The sequence below is a fragment of the Triticum urartu genome, chromosome 2, assembly GCF_003073215.2.
Source record: "Triticum urartu cultivar G1812 chromosome 2, Tu2.1, whole genome shotgun sequence".
Classification (NCBI taxonomy): Eukaryota; Viridiplantae; Streptophyta; class Magnoliopsida; order Poales; family Poaceae; genus Triticum; species Triticum urartu.
Window position 1 is genome coordinate 648,340,399 of NC_053023.1, and position 20,556 is coordinate 648,360,954.

Below are 20,556 nucleotides of genomic sequence, written 5' to 3' on the forward strand. Positions count from 1 at the left end.
TGCAAAAACAAGTTAGAAGTCCTCTACTTTGTTGTTGCAAGTTTTACGTGGCTGCTATAGGCTTCTAGCAAGAACCGTTCTTACCTACGCACCAAAACCACAACGATTTTTCGTTAAGTGTGTTGTTTTAACCTTCAACAAGGACCGGGCGTAGTCAAACTCAATTCAATTAAAGCTGGAGAAACAGACACCTGCTAGCCACCTGTGTGCGAAGCACGTCGGTAGAACCAGTCTCATGAACGCGGTCATGTAATGTCGGTCTGGGCCGCTTCATCCAACAATACCGTTGAATCAAAGTAAGTCGTTGCTGGTAAGCAGTATGACTATTATCGCCCACAACTCATTGTGTTCTACTCGTGCATATAATATCTACGCATACACCTGGCTCGGATGCCACCGCTAGGGAACGCAGTATTTCAAAAAAATTCCTATGATCACGCAAAATCTATCTAGGAGATGCATAGCAACGAGAGGGGAGAGTGTGTCTACGTACCCTCGTAGACCGAAAGCGGAAGCGTTTACTAACGCGGTTGATGTAGTCGAACGTCTTCGCGATCCAACCGATCCAAGTACCAAACGTACGGCACCTCCGCGATCAGCACAAGTTCAGCTCGGTGACGTCCCTCGAGATCTTGATCCTGTTGAGGCCGAGGGAGAGTTTCATCAGCACGACGGCGTGGTGACGGTGATGATGAAGTTTACCGGCGCAGGGCTTCGCCTAAGCACTACGATGATATGACCGAGGTGTGTAACTGTGGAGGGGGCAAATCACACGGCTAAGAGAAATTTTGGTGTGCCTTTGAGGTGCCCCCTCCCACGTATATAAAGGGGGGAGGAGAGGAGGCCGGCCATAGGGGGGCGCGCCATAGGGCGGAGTCCTACTTGGACTCCCGGTCCAAGTAGTATTCGGCCCCCCTTTCCTATTCCAACTAGGAGAAGGAGGGAAAGGGAAGGAGGGAAGAAGGAAGGAGGGGGCGCCACCCCCTCCTAGTCCATTTTGGAGCAGCCCATGGGGGGCGCGCGACCACCCGTTGAGGTCCCTCTCTACTTTCCCCTAAAGCCCATTAAGGCCCATTACTCTCCCGGGGGGTTCTGGTAACCTCCCGGTACTCCAGAAAATACCCGAAACACTTCAAAACCATTCCGGTGTCCGAATATAACATTCCAATATAACGATCTTTATGTCTTGACCATTTCAAGACTCCTCGTCGTGTCCGTGATCTCATCCGAGACACCGAACAAACTTCGGTTCATCAAAACACATAACTCATAATACAAATCGTCATCGAACGTTAAGCGTGCGGACCCTACGGGTTCGAGAACTATGTAGACATGACCGAGACACATCTCCAGTCAATAACCAATAGGGGAACCTGGATGCTCATATTGGCTCCTACATATTCTATGAAGATCTTTATCGGTCAAACCGCATAACAACATACGTTGTTCCCTTTGTCATCGGTATGTTACTTGCCCGAGATTCATTCATTGGTATCATCATACCTAGTTCAATCTTGTCACCGGCAAGTCTCTTTACTCGTTCCATAATGCATCATCTGGTGACTAACTCATTAGTCACATTGCTTGCAAGCCTCATAGTGACGTGCATTACTGAGAGGGCCCAGAGATGCCTCTTCGATACACGGAGTGACAAATCCTAATATCGATCTATGCCAACTCAACAAACACCATCAGAGACACTTGTGGGGCATCTTTATAATCACCCAGTTACGTTGTGACGTTTGATAGCATACAAGGTGTTCCTCCTAAAGGAAATATGCCCTAAAGGCAATAATAAAGTTGTTATTTATATTTCCTTATATCATGATAAATGTTTATTATTCATGCTAGAATTGTATTACCCGGAAACTTAGTACAAGTGTGAATACATAGACAAACAAAGTGTCACTAGTATGCCTCTACTTGACTAGCTCGTTAATCAAAGATGGTTAAGTTTCCTAACCATAGACATGTGTTGTCATTTGACGAACAGGATCACATCACTAGAGAATGATGTGATGGGCAAGACCCATCCATTAGCTTAGCATAATGATCATTTATTTTATTTCTATTGCTTTCTCCATAACTTATACATGTTCCTATGACTATGAGATTATGCAGCTCCCGAATACCGGAGGAACACTTAGTGTTCTATCAAACATCACAACGTAACTGGGTGATTATAAAGATACTCTACAGGTGTCTCCGATGGTGTTTGTTGAGTTGGGATAGATCAAGATGAGGATTTGTCACTCCGATTGTCGAAAAGGTATCTCTGGGCTCTCTCGGTAATGCACATCACTATAAGCCTTGCAAGCAATGTGACTAATGAGTTAGTTGCGGGATGTTGCATTACGGAACGAGTAAAGAGACTTGTCGGTAACGAGATTGAACTAGGTATGATGATACCGACGACCGAATTTTGGGCAAGTAACATACTGATGACAAAGGGAACAACGTATGATGTTATGCGGTTTGACCGATAAAGATCTTCATAGAATATGTAGGGACCAATATGAGCATACAGGTTCCGCTATTGGTTATTGACCGGAGATGAGTCTCGGTCATGTCTACATAGTTCTCAAACCCGAAGGCACGCTTAACGTTTGATGACGATATGTATTGTGAGTTATGTGATTTGATGTACCAAAGGATGTTTGGAGTCTCGGATGTGATCACTGACATGAAGAGGAGTCTTGAAATGGTCGAGACATGAAGATTGGTATATTGGAAGGTTATGCTTGGACACCGGAAAGGTTTCAGATAGGTTCAGGCATTTTCTGGAGTACGGGGGGGTTACCGGAACCCCCGGGGGGTTAATGGGCCTTCATGGGCTTTAGTGGAAGAGAGAGGAGGCAGCCAAGAGGAGGGGTGCGCCCCTCCAAACCCAATCCGAATTGGGGAGGGGGCCGCCCCCCTTTCCTTCTTCCCCTCTTCCCTTTCCTTCCCCTCCTAGTTGGACTAGGAAAGGGGGAACCTACTCCTAGTAGGAGTCGGATTCCCCCCTTGGGGCGCTCTCTTTGAGGCCGGCCGGCCCCTCCTCCACTCCTTTATATACGTGGGAGGGGGCACCCCATAGACACACAAGTTGATTTCTTAGCCGTGTGCGGTGCCCCCCTCCACAGATTTGCACCTCATTCATATTGTCGTATTGCTTAGGCGAAGCCCTACATCGGTAACTTCATCATCACCGTCAACACGTTGTCATGCTGACGAAACTCTCCCTCGGCCTTAGCTGGATCTAGAGTTTGAGGGACGTCACCGAGCTGAACGTGTGCAGATCGCGGAGGTGCCGTGCGTTCGGTACTTGGATCGCTTGGATCGCGAAGACGTTCAACTACATCAACCGCGTTACTAAATGCTTCCGCTTGAGGTCTACGAGGGTACGTAGACACACTCTCCCCTCTCATTGATATGCATCTCCTAGATAGATCTTGCATGATTGTAGGAATTTTTTTTTGAAATACTGCATTCCCCAACAGAGGCATCCGAGCCATGTCTATGCGTAGATGTTATATGCACGAGTAAAACACAAAGGAGTTGTGGGCGTGGGTATATACATATTACTTTCCGTCACTTGTTGCTTCTTGATTCGGCGGTATTGTTGGATGAAGCGGCCTGGATCGACATTACATGACCGTGTTCATGAGACTGGTTCTAGCGACGTACTTTGCACACAAGTGGCTGGCGGGTGTCAGTTTCTCCAACTTTAGTTGAATCGGATTCAATGAACAAGGTTCTTTCTGAAGATCAAAAAGCAATCACTATACCGCATTGTGGTTTTTGATGCGTAGGTAACAACGGTTCTTGCTAAGCCCGTAGTAGCCACGTAAAACTTGCAACAACAAAGTAGAGGACGTCTAACTTGTTTTTGCAGGGCATGTTGTGATGTGACATGGTCAAGACGTGATTGTATAAATTGTTGTATGAGATGATCATGTTTTGTAACACAGTTATCGGCAACTGTCAGGAGCCATATGGTTGTCGCTTTATTGTATGAAATGCAATCGCCATGTAATTGTTTTACTTTAATTATCACTAAGCGGTTGCGATAGTCATGGAAGTAATAGTTGGCGAGACGACAACGATGCTACGATGGGGATCAAGGTGTCAAGCCGGCGACAATGGTGATCATGACGGTGCTTTGAATATGGAGATCAAAGGCACAAGATGATGATGCCCATATCGTATCACTTATATTGATTGCATGTGGTGTTTATCCTTTATGCATCTTATTTTGCTTAGTACGACGGTAGCATTATAAGATGATATCTCACTAAATTTCAAGGTATAAGTGTTCTCCCTGAGTATGCACCATTGCTAAAGTTCATCGTGCCGAGACACCACGTGATGATCGGGTGTGATAAGCTCTACGTTCACATATAACGGGCGCAAGACAGTTTTGCACAAGCAGAATACTCGGGTTAAACTTGACGAGCCTAGCATATGCAGATATGGCCTCGGAACACTGAGACCGAAAGGTCGAGCATGAATCATATAGTAGATATGATCAACATAGTGATGTTCACCATTGAAGACTACTCCATCTCACGTGATGATCAGACATGGTTTAGTTGATATGGATCGCGTGATCACTTAGATGATTAGAGGGATGTCTATCTAAGTGGAGTTCTTAAGTAATATGATTAACTGAACTTCAATTTATCATGAACTTAGTACCTGATAGTATTTTGCATGTCTATGTTGTTGTAGATAAATGGCCCGTGATGTTGTTCCATTGAATTTTAATGCGTTCCTAGAGAAAGCTAAGTTGAAAGATGATGGTAGAAACAACATGGATTGGGTCCATAACTTGAGGATTATCCTCATTGCTGCACAGAAGAAGTACGTCCTGGAAGCACCGCTAGGTGCCAAACCCGCTGCAGGAGCAACTCCGGATGTTATGAACACCTATCAGAGCAAAGCTGATGACTACTCGATAGTTCAGCGTGCGATGCTTTACGGCTTAGAACCGGGACTTCAACACCGTTTTGAACGTCATGGATCATATGAGATGTTCCAGGAGTTGAAGTTAATATTTCAAGAAAATGCCCGGATTGTGAAATATGAAGTCTCCAATAAGTTCTACAGCTTCAAAATGGAGGAGAACAGTTGTGTCAGTGAGCACATACTCAGAATGTCTGGGTACCACAATCACTTGACTCAGCTGGGAGTTGATCTTCCGGTTGATAGTGTCATTGACAGAGTTCTTCAATCACTGCCACCAAGCTACAAAAGCTTCGTGATGAATTATAATATGCAAGGGATGGATAAGACAATTCTCGAGCTCTTCGCAATGCTAAAGGCTGCGGAGGTAGAAATCAAGAAGGAGCATCAAGTGTTGATGGTCAATAAGACCACCGGTTTCAGGAAAAAGGGCAAAGGGAACAAGGAGAACTTCAAGAAGAACGGCACGCAAGTTGCTGCTCAACTGAAGGAGCCCAAGTCTGGACCTAAGCCTGAGTCTGAGTGCTTCTACTACAAAGGGACTGGTCACTGGAAGTGGAATTGCCCCAAGTATTTGGCGGATAAGAAGGATGGCAAAGTGAAAGGTATATTTCATATACATGTTATTGATGTGTACCTTACTAATACTCGCAGTAGCGCCTGGGTATTTGATACTGGTTCTGTTGCTAATATTTGCAACTCAAAACAGGGGCTACGGATTAAGCGAAAATTGGCTAAGGATGAGGTGACGATGCGCGTGCGAAATGGTTCCAAAGTCGATGTGATCGCTGTCGGCACGCTACCTCTACATCTACCTTCGGGATTAGTTTTAGACTTGAATAATTGTTATTTGGTGCCACGTTAGGCATGAACATTATATCTGGATCTTGTTTCATGCAAGACGGTTATTGCGAGACGGTTATTCATTTAAATCAGAGAATAATGGTTGTTCTATTTATATGAGTAATATCTTTTATGGTCATGCACCCTTGATGAGTGGTCTATTTTTACTAAATCTTGATAGTAGTGATACACATATTCATAGTATTGAAGCCAAAAGATATAAGTTTAATAATGATAGTGCAACTTATTTGTGGCACTGCCGTTTAGGTCATATTGGTGTAAAGCGCATGAAGAACTCCATGCTTGATGGGCTTTTGGAATCACTTGATTATGAATCACTTGATGCTTGCGAACCATGCCTCATGGGCAAGATGACTAAGACTCCGTTCTCTAGAACAATGGAGCAAGCAACTGACTTATTGGAAATAATACATACTGATGTATGCGGTCCGATGAGTGTGAGGCTCGCGGCGGGTATCATTATTTTCTGACCTTCACAGATGATTTGAGCAGATATGGGTATATCTACTTGATGAAACATAAGTCTGAAACATTTGAAAAGTTCAAAGAATTTCAAAGTGAAGTGGAAAATCATCGTAACAAGAAAATAAGTTTCTACGATCTGATCGTGGAGGTGAATATTTGAGTTATGAGTTTGGTCTTCATTTGAAACAATGCGGAATAGTTTCGCAACTCACGCCACCTGGAACACCACAACGTAATGGTGTGTCGAAACGTCGTAACCACTTTATTAGATATGGTGCGATCTATGATGTCTCTTACTGATTTACCGCTATCATTTTGGGGTTATGCTTTAGAGACGGCTGCATTCACGTTAAATAGGGCACATCTAAATCCGTTGAGACGACACCCATAGAACTGTGGTTTGGCAAGAAACCCAAGTTGTCGTTTCTTAAAGTTTGGGGCTGTGATGCTTATGTGAAAAAGCTTCAACCTGATAAGCTCGAACCCAAATCGGAGAAATGTGTCTTCATAGGATACCCAAAGGAGACTGTTGGGTACACCTTCTATCACAGATCCGAAGGCAAGATATTCGTTGCTAAGAATGGATCCTTTCTAGAGAAGGAGTTTCTCTCGAAAGAAGTGAGTGGGAGGAAAGTAGAACTTGATGAGGTAATTGTACCTTCTCCCGAATTGGAAAGTAGTTCATCACAGAAATCAGTTCCAAGTGATTCCTACACCAATTAGTGAGGAAGCTAATGATGATGATCATGAAACTTTAGATCAAGTTACTACCGAACCTCGTAGGTCAACCAGAGTAAGATCCGCACCAGAGTGGTACGGTAATCCTATTTCTGGAACATGTTACTTGACCATGACGAACCTACGAACTATGAGGAAGCGATGATGAGCCCAGATTCCTGCAAAATGGCTTGAGGCCATGAAATCTGAGATGGGATCCATGTATGAGAACAAAGTGTGGACTTTGGTTGACTTGCCGATGATCGGCAAGCCATAGAGAATAAATGGATCTTCAAGAAGAAGACTGACGCTGACGGTAATGTTACTGTCTACAAAGCTCGACTTGTTGCGAAAGTTTTCGACAAGTTCAAGGAGTTGACTACGAATGAGACCTTCTCACCCTAGCGATGCTTAAGTCTGTCCAAATCATGTTAGCAATTGCCGCATTTTATGATTATGAAATTTGGCAAATGGATGTCAAAACTGCATTCCTTAATGGATATCTTAAAGAAGAGTTGTATATGATGCAACCAGAAGGTTTTGTCGATCCAAAAGGTGCTAACAAAGTGTGCAAGCTCCAGCGATCCATTTATGGACTGGTGCAAGCCTCTCGGAGTTGGAATATACGCTTTGATAGTGTGATCAAAGCATATGGTTTTATACAGACTTTTGGAGAAGCCTGTATTTACAAGAAAGTGAGTGGGAGCTCTGTAGCATTTCTGATATTATATGTAGATGACATATTGTTGATCGGAAATGATACTGAATTTCTGAATAGCATAAAAGGATACTTGAATAAGAATTTTTCAATGAAAGACCTCGGTGAAGCTGCTTATATATTGGGCATCAAGATCTATAGAGATAGATCAAGACGCTTAATTGGACTTTCACAAAGCACATACCTTGATAAAGTTTTGAAGAAGTTCAAAATGGATCAGTCAAAGAAAGGGTTCTTGCCTGTGTTACAAGGTGTGAAGTTGAGTCAGACTCAATGCCCGACCACTGCAGAAGATAGAGAGAAAATGAAAGTCATTCCCTATGCCTCAGCCATAGGTTCTATCATGTATGCAATGCTGTGTACCAGACCTGATGTGTGCCTTGCTATTAGTTTAGCAGGGAGGTACCAAAGTAATCCAGGAGTGGATCACTGGACAGCGGTCAAGAACATCCTGAAATACCTGAAAAGGACTAAGGATATGTTTCTCATTTATGGAAGGTGACAAAGAGCTCGTCGTAAAAGTTACGTCGATGCAAGCTTTGACACTGATCCGGATGACTCTAAGTCACAAACCGATACGTATTTATATTGAATGGTGGAGCTGTCATGTTGTGCAGTTCCAAGCAGAGCGTCATGGCGGGATCTACGTGTGAAGCGGAGTACATAGCTGCTTCGGAAGCAGCAAATGAAGGAGTTCATATCCGATCTAGGTGTATACCTAGTGCATCGGGTCCAATGAAAATCTTTTGTGACAATACTGGTGCAATTGCCTTGGCAAAGGAATCCAGATTTCACAAGAGAACCAAGCACATCAAGAGACGCTTCAATTCCATCCACGATCAAGTCAAGGAGGGAGACATAGAGATTTGCAAGATACATACGGATCTGAATGTTGCAGACCCATGACTAAGCCTCTCTCACGAGCAAAACATGATCAGCACCAAGACTCCATGGGTGTTAGAATCATTACTAATGTAATCTAGATTATTGACTCTAGTGCAAGTGGGAGACTGAAGGAAATATGCCCTAGAGGCAATAATAAAGTTGTTATTTATATTTCCTTATATCATGATAAATGTTTATTATTCATGCTAGAATTGTATTAACCGGAAACTTAGTACATGTGTGAATACATAGACAAACAGAGTGTCCCTAGTATGCCTCTACTTGACTAGCTCGTTAATCAAAGATGGTTAAGTTTCCTAGCCATAGACATGTGTTGTCATTTGATGAACGGGATCACATCATTAGAGAATGATGTGATGGACAAGACCCATCCGTTAGCTTAGCATAATGATCGTTTAGTTTTTCTGCTATTGCTTTCTTCATGACTTATACATGTTCCTGACTATGAGATTATGCAACTCTCGAATACCGGAGGAACACCTTGTGTGCTATCAAACGTCACAACGTAACTGGGTGATTATAAAGATGCTCTACAGGTGTCTCCGATGGTGTTTGTTGAGTTGGCATAGATCGAGATTAGGATTTGTCACTCCATGTATCGGAGAGGTATCTCTGGGCCCTCTCGGTAATGCACATCACTATGAGCCTTGCAAGCAATGTGACTAATGAGTTAGTCACGGGATGATGCATTACAGAACGAGTAAAGAGACTTGCCGGTGATGAGATTGAACTAGGTATGATGATACCGACGATCGAATCTCGGGCAAGTAACATACCGATGACAAAGGGAACAACGTATGTTGTTATGCGGTTTGACCGATAAAGATCTTCGTAGAATATGTAGGAACCAATATGAGCATCCAGGTTCCGCTATTGGTTATTGACCGGAGATGTGTCTCGGTCATGTCTACATAGTTCTCGAACCCGTAGGGTCCGCACGCTTAACATTCGATGACGACCCGGGGACACGGCTAACCATGATTAGTTTATACACTCTGCAGAGGTTTGCGCACTTTTCCCCACAAGACTCGATCGCCTCCGTTTGGTTTCTCGCACTGCAGGGTGTTTGAGAAGACGGATGATCGAGACACAGTCTTTCAGAAGCGCTAGCACCTTACGACGGGTAGACCGGTACACCTACTTTCCCCTACATCTGCTAGTCTACCACTGTAAGAGTTCGCACAACTTAGTCAACTATGCCAGAGCCCATAATGGCTTGTGGCTGCACACGGAAGTTTCTAGTATGAATAATCTCATGATCCCTTTGAGCCTGGGTGGCGGTCCAAAGAAAACAGGCAAGTCCTGGTAACCCCAGGTGCCTCAATCCACCCAGATGTGTGTTAGGTTGCCACCTTAATTAAACCCTTAATTAACAATCTCACATCTGTCATGGATATCACTCACCCAATCCACGTCTACTAGCATAGCATGGCCTAATAAGCAAACGTAGAAGTAACTCCCAAAGGTTTGATAATAAACAGGTAATAGGTACTACCTCATCTACTTCCCATCCCACAGTTTAATTAGATCCTAATCATGCAATGTGTGAGGATTGATCTAATGCAATAAAACTGGGTTGTAGAAAAGGTATGATCAAAGTGTTACTTGCCTTGCTGATGATCCGCGTAACCTAGAGATTCGAAGTAACAGGCGGCGCACTCCGGGTATTCTATCGCAGACAACCAAACAAGCATACAATAAGAACTCATCTAATGCACATGTAAAACTCAAATAGAAGATCTAACCAGAAAGTTCAACTTAAGAACCCTGGTTTGCAAAAGAATCAAATCGAACGAAGCAAAAGAAATCAAACAGCGAAAGAAAACAACTTCGTTCTAGTAATCTGGATTTAGGGAAAATTTTACAGTAGCAAAAACTTGTTTAAGTTGATTATTCGGAAAGAGGGTTTCGAGACGAAACTTCAGGCGCTTGAATCGCCTGATTCCGATAAACGAGCGAAAAGTTATACTAAAACGAAAATCGAATCAGAAATCGCGATCAGAAAATAACCGCGAAAAATCCAACGAAAAAGGAAAAACGACGAACAGAAAAAAATAATATTTTTTTAAACAGCACGGAAAAACGAGACGGCGGCGAACCTCGAAAGGCGCGCGGCTAGGGTTTCGCAGGGGCTGGGCTGGCTCTCTCTCTCGCCCGGGCGGGCGCTATATAAAGGCCTGGCCGGCGGTTTCCTGGCCGGGTACGGCCCGGAGTCGGTTCCAATTTTTTTTTATAAATCCGCTCGGAAGAAAAATAAAAAGAAATACTAAACGGACTCCAAAAATCACGAAATAAATTTTGCCGGGTTCCTAAAATCAAGCCCGGTAAAGTGAACATTTATCTGGGCCCAAACTACAACTTTGAAAAACGCGCATTTTTCCTAAATTCAAATAAAAATACCGAAAAACTCCGAAATAAAACTTATTTGATTTTTTTATTAAATCCTCAATATTTCTATATTTTTGGAAAGTCATTTTATTCCCTCTCTCATATTTTTGTAATAGAAATAATTGATGATAAAATAAATAAAATCAAATGATCCTGTTTACATAATTTGAGAAAACTCAAATATGTAAATAACGAAATCCCCAACTCTCTCCGTGGGTCCTTGAGTTGCTTAGGATTTTCTAGGATCAAAACCAAAAGCAAAATAAAATATGATATGCATGATGACCTAATGTATAACATTCCAAATTGAAAATTTGGGATGTTACAATAATGATGAGATGGACAAGACCCATCCGTTAGCTTAACATAATGATCATTTAGTTTTATTGCTATTACTTTCTTCATGACTTATACATGCTCCTCTGACTATGAGATTATGCAACTCCCGAATACCGGAGGAACACCTTGTGTACTATCAAATGTCACAACGTAACTGAGTGATTATAAAGTTGCTCTACAGGTGTCTCCGATGGTGTTTGTTGAGTTGGCATAGACTGATATTAGGATTTGTCACTCCGTGTATCGGAGAGGTATCTCTGGGCCCTCTCGGTAATACACATCACTACGAGCCTTGCAAGCAATGTGACTAATGAGTTAGTCACGGGATGATATATTATAGAACGAGTAAAGATACTTGCCGGCAACGAGATTGAGCTAGGTATGATGATACTGACGATCGAATCTCGGTTAAGTAACATACCGATGACAAAGGGAACAACGCATGTTATTATGCGGTTTGACCGATAAAAGATCTTTGAAGAATATGTAGGAGCCAATATGAGAATCCAGGTTCCGCTATTGGTTATTGATCGGAGATGTGTCTCGGTCATGTCTACATATTTCTCGAACCCGTAGGGTCCGCACGCTTAATGTTCGATGACGATTTGTATTATGAGTTATGTGATTTGATGACCGAAGTTTGTTCGGGGTCCCGGATGAGATCACGGACATGACGAGGAGTCTCAAAATGGTCGAGAGGTAAAGATTCATATATTGGAAGGTTACATTCGGACACCGGAATGGTTCGGGTTGATTCGGATAAGTTTGGGAGTACCGGGGGTTACCGGATCCCCCTGGGAGGTTAATGGCCGCCATGGGCCTTAGTGGAGAAGAGAGAGGGCCGGCCAGGAGGTGACGCGCGCCCCCCTTGCCAATCCGAATTGGACAAGGGGTGGGGGTGGCGCCCCCTCCTTCCTTCTCTCCTCTTCCTCCTTCCCTCCTTCTCCTAGTTGGAATAGAAAACGGGGGGGGGGGGCAAATCCTACTTGGACCGGGAGTCCAAGTAGGACTCCGCCCTATGGCGCGCCCCCCTATGGCCGGCCTCCTCTCCTCCCCCCTTTATATACGTGGGAGGGGCACACCAAAGACACACCAAGTCTTTTCTTAGACGTGTGCGGTGCTCCCCTCCACAATTACACACCTCGGTCATATCGTCGTAGTGCTTAGGCGAAGCCCTGCGCCGGTAGCTTCATCATCACCATCGCCACGCCGTCGTGCTGACGAAACTCTCCCTCGTCCTCAACTGGATCAAGAGCTCGAGGGACGTCATCGAGCTGAACGTGTGCAGAACACGGAGGTACCGTACGTTCGATGCTAGGATCGGTTGAATCGTGAAGACGTTTGACTACATCAACCACGTTACTAGACGCTTCCGCTTTCGGTCTACGAGGGTACGTGGACACACTCTCCCCTCTCGTTGCTATGCATCTCCTAGATAGATCTTGCGTGATCGTAGGATTTTTTTTAAAATACTGCATTCTCCAACAGACGCAAGGCGATTCATGAAGGCATCTTTTAGCCACCACTGTCGACTTTCTGTTTTATTCGGTGTTTTTTGAATGATCTGGGTCAACTACCTGTTAAGCAAATGGCAAGACCGCAACTGAGATCGGCTGCAACAAGATGGAGTGCTCTAGCAGCGGGATTTGTCAAAATACACGTTGATGCTGTTGTAGGTAGGAATGAGATAGGGATGCTATTGCAGCTATCTGTAGAGATGACACTGGTGAATACCTGGGAGCCTCCGCCACGAGAATTCAAGACATGACTGAACCTGAAATTCTGCAATCAATGGCGTGCAACGAGGGGCTGTCTTTAGCTGCAGATTTGGCGTGCCAGAGACTAGTTTTATCAACGGACTGTGATGCGACAGTTAACCATGTCAAAGGAAGTTACATGGGTCGTTCGGGAATGATTATTGATGAAATCAAAAGAAAGATTTAAAGCTTTATGGCGGTGCAAATCATACATGATAACAGGGCACTGAATTTTGAGGCACACAGTCTGTCCAGGGCAGCTTTGTCTTTAGGTGTTGGTAGGCACTTATGGCTCACTAATAGGCCAGATGTTATTTGTATTCCACCGAACATTATGTTTGAATAAAGTGCTTTTCAATTCTAAAAAAACATATAAGGTGAGTTGTTCCATGCAACAGTAAGAGCTCGAGAAGAAGTCATATACACGCACTTTTCCTTCGTCGTCCGCCTCATGTTTCGTGATCAATTTGAGCCACGCTAGGACCTATGCAACGTGTGTGCGATGCCTTCTTTTTGGCACGCAAGAAAGAAATCAAAACGTTTTTTTGCTAGTGGAAGATGAAACTGAATTGTTGTGGACTGTTTCTCTCCCCCTCCCTAGTGGCACACCGCTTCTCTTCCTCTTCTGAGTGGTCAGTTGCAACTCGCCTATAAGCGATCACCACTTCTCTTGTGCGCGTGCGGCATCGTCCCGAAGCTTCACACTACCTACCTCTTCCCATCTCTCTTCTCCACGTGCACCGAGAAGTGAGACAGCAGGCCTCCGGAACCCCGTCTCTTGTTATTATGTAACTGCTGGATTCTTCTCTGCTGTGGTTGCACATGACTACTTTCTCAACGACGACTATCTCGTCACCAAAATGTCACTACCTGGTGATGGCAATGCGACTGTGAATGCCTCTTCATCCACCATGCTGTATGTGTTCGTATCCCTTTCCGTTAGGGATTGCGTCTAGATTATTAGTACTATCAATTGATTTGGACATGTCGATATCATAATATTTACTTGATTATATGTCCATACTATGGGTATACTTACTGTTCATTTGACCTTCATGCTTATTATGTTCGTGATGAATTATCTACGCATTTCAGGATTAAATGATATGCAAAATTGCTCAAATATTCTTCAAAGATGATTTAGACACTCTATTGAAGTACTACTTTCATGACAGGTTGTTTTGATGATCTAGACAATTTTATCAACAAAATGACACACAAACTATTGAAGATATTCCAAGAAACCGGAAAGACGACTAGGCAGCAGGACAGCAGCAGAAGGGAGGAAACTTTTAGAAACTTTTAAGGCGACAGCAGGAGAGCATTGCATCTCGCACAGTGGCGCAGCACAGCTCCGGCTTTGCGCAGCACAGCTGCACAGCTGCCTGCGCAGACGCTCCCTCTGCCACCCCATTAATGCCGACCCCATCCCCCCTTCCCACCCCCACTCCTCCTTCCTTCACTTCCCCTTCCTTCCCTTCCTTTTGCCCCCCTACCTTCCAACCATACAAGAAAACCCCAACCCACAGCCCAAGAACACGACAAGAAGCTGGGGTACTTCCGCACCAAAATCTGCATACGGACAGATTAGTTTGGGTTAATTCTCCCAGCGAGTCCTTGGCGGCCATGGAGAGGGAAGGGGGGCCCAAGTTCGAGCGGAAGGCCGGAAGAGGGGGCGATGGTAGAACCGCTGGTGGTAATGGCGGCGGCGGCGGCGGGGGCGGCGGCAGTGGCGGGAATGGGAGGTGGAAGTGGAGCGGAGTTTACGGTAGCGGCGGCGGCGGCGGCGGCCACCGACAGTACCCGATCATCCAGGCCTACCCGGCGCTCCTCCCCCTGCCTATAAACTCCGGCCGCGCGCATAATAACGGAGCGGTCGCGCTGCCCCTGCCGCCGCCTGTGCTGCTGTACCTGCAGCAGCCGCCGCCGCTGCACCTGCTCCCCGCCGCCGCCACGTGCTACGGGAAACCCATGGCCGGCGCGGCGCAGAGGGGGCCAATGTGGACGCACCGGCCATCCAAGAAGCCGCCGCCGCCCCCGCACGCCGTCACCGCCGCGCTTCTGCCGCTCCCGCAGGGTAAAAAGCACCTTTTTCTCGGTTACTTCCCGCATCTTTGTTTTTGTATTTTCTACTACTAGTTCATATATAATACCTGGGTGGTTGTGTTCCCCCAATATATTACTCAATGCGAGCTAGAGTAGTTTTTACTTGCAGCTATTTTTTTTATGGGTGATGATGATGCATAGTTTGATGTGAAGTGGTGTCTGCTAGCTGTATAGTTAGGGATTAATGGCTTGCCATACAAAGGTAATGCAGTACAGTGTTTTCGGATCAATACTACAGTGCAGTATAGTTAGTCAAATGGAATGTCAGGAAGCTTGTGATTTCATGGATTTGTACTTTTGATTGTATGCTTGTCTGCTGTTCCTTTTGTGCCATATATTGGATTAATCTGCATTCCTTCGGAAGGTGGGATGCAATTTTGACAGTTTGAGCTGAGACACAGCCAAAGTGCTATTTGCGGTACTGTGGATGACACCTTTCTCACTTGAAAGCTAGACCCCTTTCCACTCCTCATGAATGGGGGCATGGTTATCTTTTGGGAGGATCTGCTGGTAAAAAAAATGTTCAATTACCTTTTCTTCCTTTTTGTTGGTACAGTCATGTGCCATTATCTTGGTGCTTGTGCTACTGCTATCTATTTGCTCCATGGTTGCACTTGTTATCTAGTCCCTCTGTTCCTAAATATAAGTCTTTTTAGACATTTCAAATGGACTACAACATACATCCGCATGTAGACATATTTTAGAGCGTAGATTCACTCATTTTGCTCCGTATGTAGTCACTTGTTGAAATCTCTAGAAAGACTTATATTTAGGAACGGAGGGAGTATAAGATATAGCTATTGCTATTGTCATTCCCTTGCTTTACATGAGAAGTTATCTTCCTGTAACCACTAGTACATATGATTAGATTCTCTGGCTCCTTACATGTCAGTATCAATGTACTAGCAGATGCCAAGACGCTTCCGCACAAAAAGTTCTCCATACATGAGAAGAAGGCATCTGATGTCGGAATGGATCATGCAAACGGCCATCATAGGCCCTCAAGCAATCACCAAAGAAGTCCCATTGCGCGGAGACCAGACAGTGGGGGGATCGAGGGGGCTGTGATTCCTCTTTCTGCAAATTATTTCCTTGTGCGGTTCAGTCCGGATCAAAAGATTTTCCAGTATGATATTGACATTACCCCACATCCATCGAAGGAAACAGCAAGAATGATCAAGAACAAGCTTGTTCAAGAAAATTCAAGTGTTCTATCCGGTGCGCTGCCGGCCTTTGATGGCCGCAGGGACCTTTATAGTGCTATTGAGTTTCAGGAGAACAAGGCTGAGTTCTTCGTCAATCTCCCAGTTGCATCAGCACGATGTCCAGTAGATAAAAAGAATGGACACATGCTTGACAAACAGAATTTTAAAGTTTTCAAGGTGAACATTCGATTGGTTTCAAAGCTAAGTGGTGAGGACTTGAATAAGTATTTGACCGAAGATAAGGATGGCATTTCACTGCCTCAAGATTACCTCCATGCGCTGGAAGTCATCTTGCGAGAAGGTGCCATGGAAAGTTCCGTTCTAGTAGGCCGGTCTTTGTATCCACGCTCTATGGGAGAAGCAAGGGAGATTGGTGGTGGGGCTGTTGGATTAAGAGGTTTCTTTCAGAGCCTGAGACCAACCAAGCAAGGTCTTGCCCTTAATGTTGACCTCTCACTCACAGCATTCCACGAGAGCACGGGCATGATTCTTTACTTGCAGAAGCGCTTTGACTTCTTGAAGGACCTTTCACATCAAAAAACTAGGGCTTTGTCAGAAGAGGAGCGGAGAGAGGTGGAGAAAGCTTTGAAGAACATTCAGGTTCGTGTATGCCATCGTGAGACCGACCAAAGGTACCATGTGCATAGCTTGACCAAGGAGACAACCGAAAACCTCAAGTTTCGAGATCGAAGTGCCAAAGATCTTATGGTGGTGGATTACTTCAAGGAGCAATACAACCATGATATACAGTTCAGGAACATGCCATGCTTGCAGATTGGTCGGAGCAAACCATGTTATGTGCCAATGGAGCTTTGTGTAGTTTGTGAGGGTCAGAAGTTTCTTGGCAAGCTCTCAGATGAACAAACCTCCAAGGTTCTCAGAATGGGGTGCCAAAGACCAAGCGAAAGAAAGGGAATCATAAAGGGCATTGTCGAAGAAGAATTTGGTGCTGGAAGGTATGGTTCATCATACTTGTCTTATAATAGTTTTGCAGCAGCACTTGTGAACTATAGAAGTGTCTTTTGTTCTAAGAAAAGATACTCTATGACTCTGTCATGCAGATTTAATCATAGCTACCTTACTTTTCTTGCAGTAATTCTTACGCCGACCAATTCAATCTCCAAGTGTCAAAGGACATGACACAACTCTCTGGGAGGGTTCTCTTGCCACCAAGACTCAAGTTTGGTAGTGGAGGGCGCATTACGGATATGACACCACACCGATTTGATCGTCAATGGAGTTTGCTGGACAGCCATGTTACTGATGGCTCCAAGATTAAAAACTGGGCCTTGATAAGCTTTGGTGGTACCCCGGAGCAGCACTCCTACATTCCAAAGTTTGTCAACCAGCTATCAAGTCGGTGTGAGCAGCTTGGGATTCTTCTAAACAAGAAACCCGTCATCAGCCCATTGTTTGAGCGGATCCAACTTCTCAATAATCCTGGCATTTTGGAGAGTAAACTCGGGAAAATTCAAGAAGCTGCATCAGGCAACCTGCAACTACTAATCTGTGTCATGGAACGGAGGCACCGTGGGTATGCTGACCTGAAACGGATTGCTGAAACGTCCATTGGTGTTGTGACACAGTGTTGCCTTTATCCCAACTTAAGCAAGCTGACCGTGCAGTTTGTGGCCAATTTAGCCCTAAAGATGAATGCTAAGCTTGGGGGATGCAATGTTTCCCTCTACAACAGCCTGCCATGCCAGATTCCCAGAATATTTTCAGATGAGGAGCCAGTGATGTTCATGGGTGCTGATGTCACACACCCTCACCCACTCGACGACTCAAGCCCGTCGGTGGTCGCCGTAGTTGCAAGCATGAATTGGCCTGCGGCAAACAAGTACATCTCCAGGATGAGGTCGCAGACGCACCGGAAAGAAATAATCGAACACCTGGATGTGATGACTGGTGAACTGCTTGAGGAGTTCCTGAAAGAAGTTGGCAAGCTCCCTGGTAGAATCATATTCTTCCGGGATGGTGTGAGCGAGACGCAGTTTGACAAGGTCCTCAAGGAGGAGATGCATGCCCTGCGAGTGGCCTGTTTGAGGTACCCAGGCTACAAGCCCCTGACCACGTTCGTCGTGGTTCAGAAGAGGCACCACACCAGGCTCTTCCACAGGGAGAAGAACGGTGGCTCCACACACTATTCCGATCAGAACATACCGCCGGGGACGGTGGTCGACACGGTGATCACGCACCCGAGGGAATTCGACTTCTACCTGTGCAGCCACTGGGGCACCAAGGGGACAAGCCGTCCAACTCATTACCACGTCCTGTTGGACGAGAACAGGTTCCAGTCCGACGAGGTGCAGCAGCTGATACACAATCTCTGCTACACCTTCGTGCGGTGCACCAGGCCGGTGTCCCTTGTGCCCCCGGCGTACTATGCGCACCTCGCCGCGTACAGGGGCAGGCTGTACCTTGAGAGGTCAGATTCGGTGGCCACCAGCTGCACGACGCTGTACAGATCCACTCCATTGCAGACGACGCCCCTGCCTAAGGTCAGTGACAGTGTGAAAAGGCTCATGTTCTACTGCTGATGCTCTGCCTTGGATCCAATGTATTTTGCACATTTTCTTCTTCTGCAGTGTATTCTGCATCTGCCCGAATTTATCTAGGAAACATGTATAGTGGTGTCCTTGGACAACGATCATGCGCATGGCAGCAGCATCCTACAGTGGTTGGATGTTGGTGCTTGGTTGCATTATGCAAAATTCTGATACCGAACTGCTTGCATTCCTGGAGACGTACCACCTATGCTGCTATGGTGGGGCTTTGCCTTTTCTACAGCCTGGATGGTGAAATTGGTCCCTTTTTTAGCACTAAAATCCCTTCTTTATTCATTCATAGGCAGAGTTAGGGCATCTCCAACTCTGGCCCCAAAATTGGACACCTTATTTGTACGCGTACTAGTTCACGAACAGTGGTACGGGAGCTGGCCATTCAACCATGCTCGCATACATTTCAAGGAAGCCGGCCATTCAACCATGCCCGCATACATTTCAAACCACATTCCAACAAACCGGATGAATTTTATCAAACATGACAGAATTTAGCAAAGTTTGGACATAATTTAAATAAAATGGCCGATATTTTGTATGTTTTACTAAACCAAGCCCGCAACACTCAAAGTAATTATAAAAAATAGCATAATTCATCCATGCAAATATCTCTAGTACAGCAATAGTTCAAATTCAACTAGATAACCAGATGTTCAACAAGTTTTTCGAAATCATCCATTCCAAATTCAACGATACTAGAGCCAAAGTCGGCACATATTGTCCCACACAACTGCCCCTTGAGTTTCATCCAACAACGTGTGTGCGTGAATGGCCTGCGGTCGGTCCTGTAGTACGTCGCAACACGTGCACGCTATACAACATGTACATCAACATTGAGTGAATGAATAAATTAATCAACATGTAGAGCAACACGAAGCAACCGATCTCAATGGTTGACGAGCCCAATGGCCACTTTGTCTCCACTTGGTGAATCACACTGCAAAGCGACTTCACATTGTGTGCATGGATGACGTGCATGTTGTAGGGCACAAAGTTCTTTAACTCATGAAACAAAGCATGCAATTTTTTCCAAAAGGTCGGGCCCTTGTTCATGCCTACAAAGTCTTCATAAATGGCCAACCACACATCACACAACAATTCATCCTCGTACACGAGTACCCTATCGTTCTGATTCTCTAGAAAACAATAAGTTCCAAAAAAAAGCTCAATGGCATTTGATCGAACACCTACCGGGCGCGGTGTCCGCCATAGATGGCGTTGGCGGGGATGTAGAGGGATTCCTGGGTGGACAACGGCGTAGTCCAAGGCCGGCAGTCTCGTGGGTGGGGTTTGTGGACGTCCAAAGATGCCTGGGCGGCGGTCGGAGAGGTACAACGACGGCGACAGACGACGAGGGTGCGGATGAAAGGAAGGTGGCGGGGGCAGGGGTGGACTGAAAGAAAGGGGGATCGGGAGGGGGATTCTAGTGGGCCTGGGGTGTCGGAGTCCTACGTGGCTGGCGTCCGGACTCCCGCAAAGCCCCTCTCTCCCCACCTCGAGTTTGCCTCCGGTATATGGGAAAATGGACATCTGGACTAGCCTGCGGACGGATACCGGACCATGTTGGATGGCAAAAAATGTTC

At 45.3% G+C, this 20,556-nt stretch overlaps 1 protein-coding gene across 1 annotated transcript; it reads left to right on the plus strand.

The window, feature by feature from the left end:
- The first annotated feature begins 14,536 nt into the window (after positions 1-14,536).
- LOC125539429 (protein argonaute 7) lies at positions 14,537-19,167 on the plus strand. The gene is made up of 3 exons (XM_048702880.1): positions 14,537-15,178; positions 16,117-17,368; positions 17,506-19,167. The coding sequence occupies exons 1-3, from the start codon at positions 14,728-14,730 to the stop codon at positions 18,950-18,952; spliced, it is 3,150 nt and encodes a 1,049-aa protein (XP_048558837.1). The 5' UTR covers positions 14,537-14,727; the 3' UTR covers positions 18,953-19,167.
- The last annotated feature ends 1,389 nt before the right edge of the window (positions 19,168-20,556 follow it).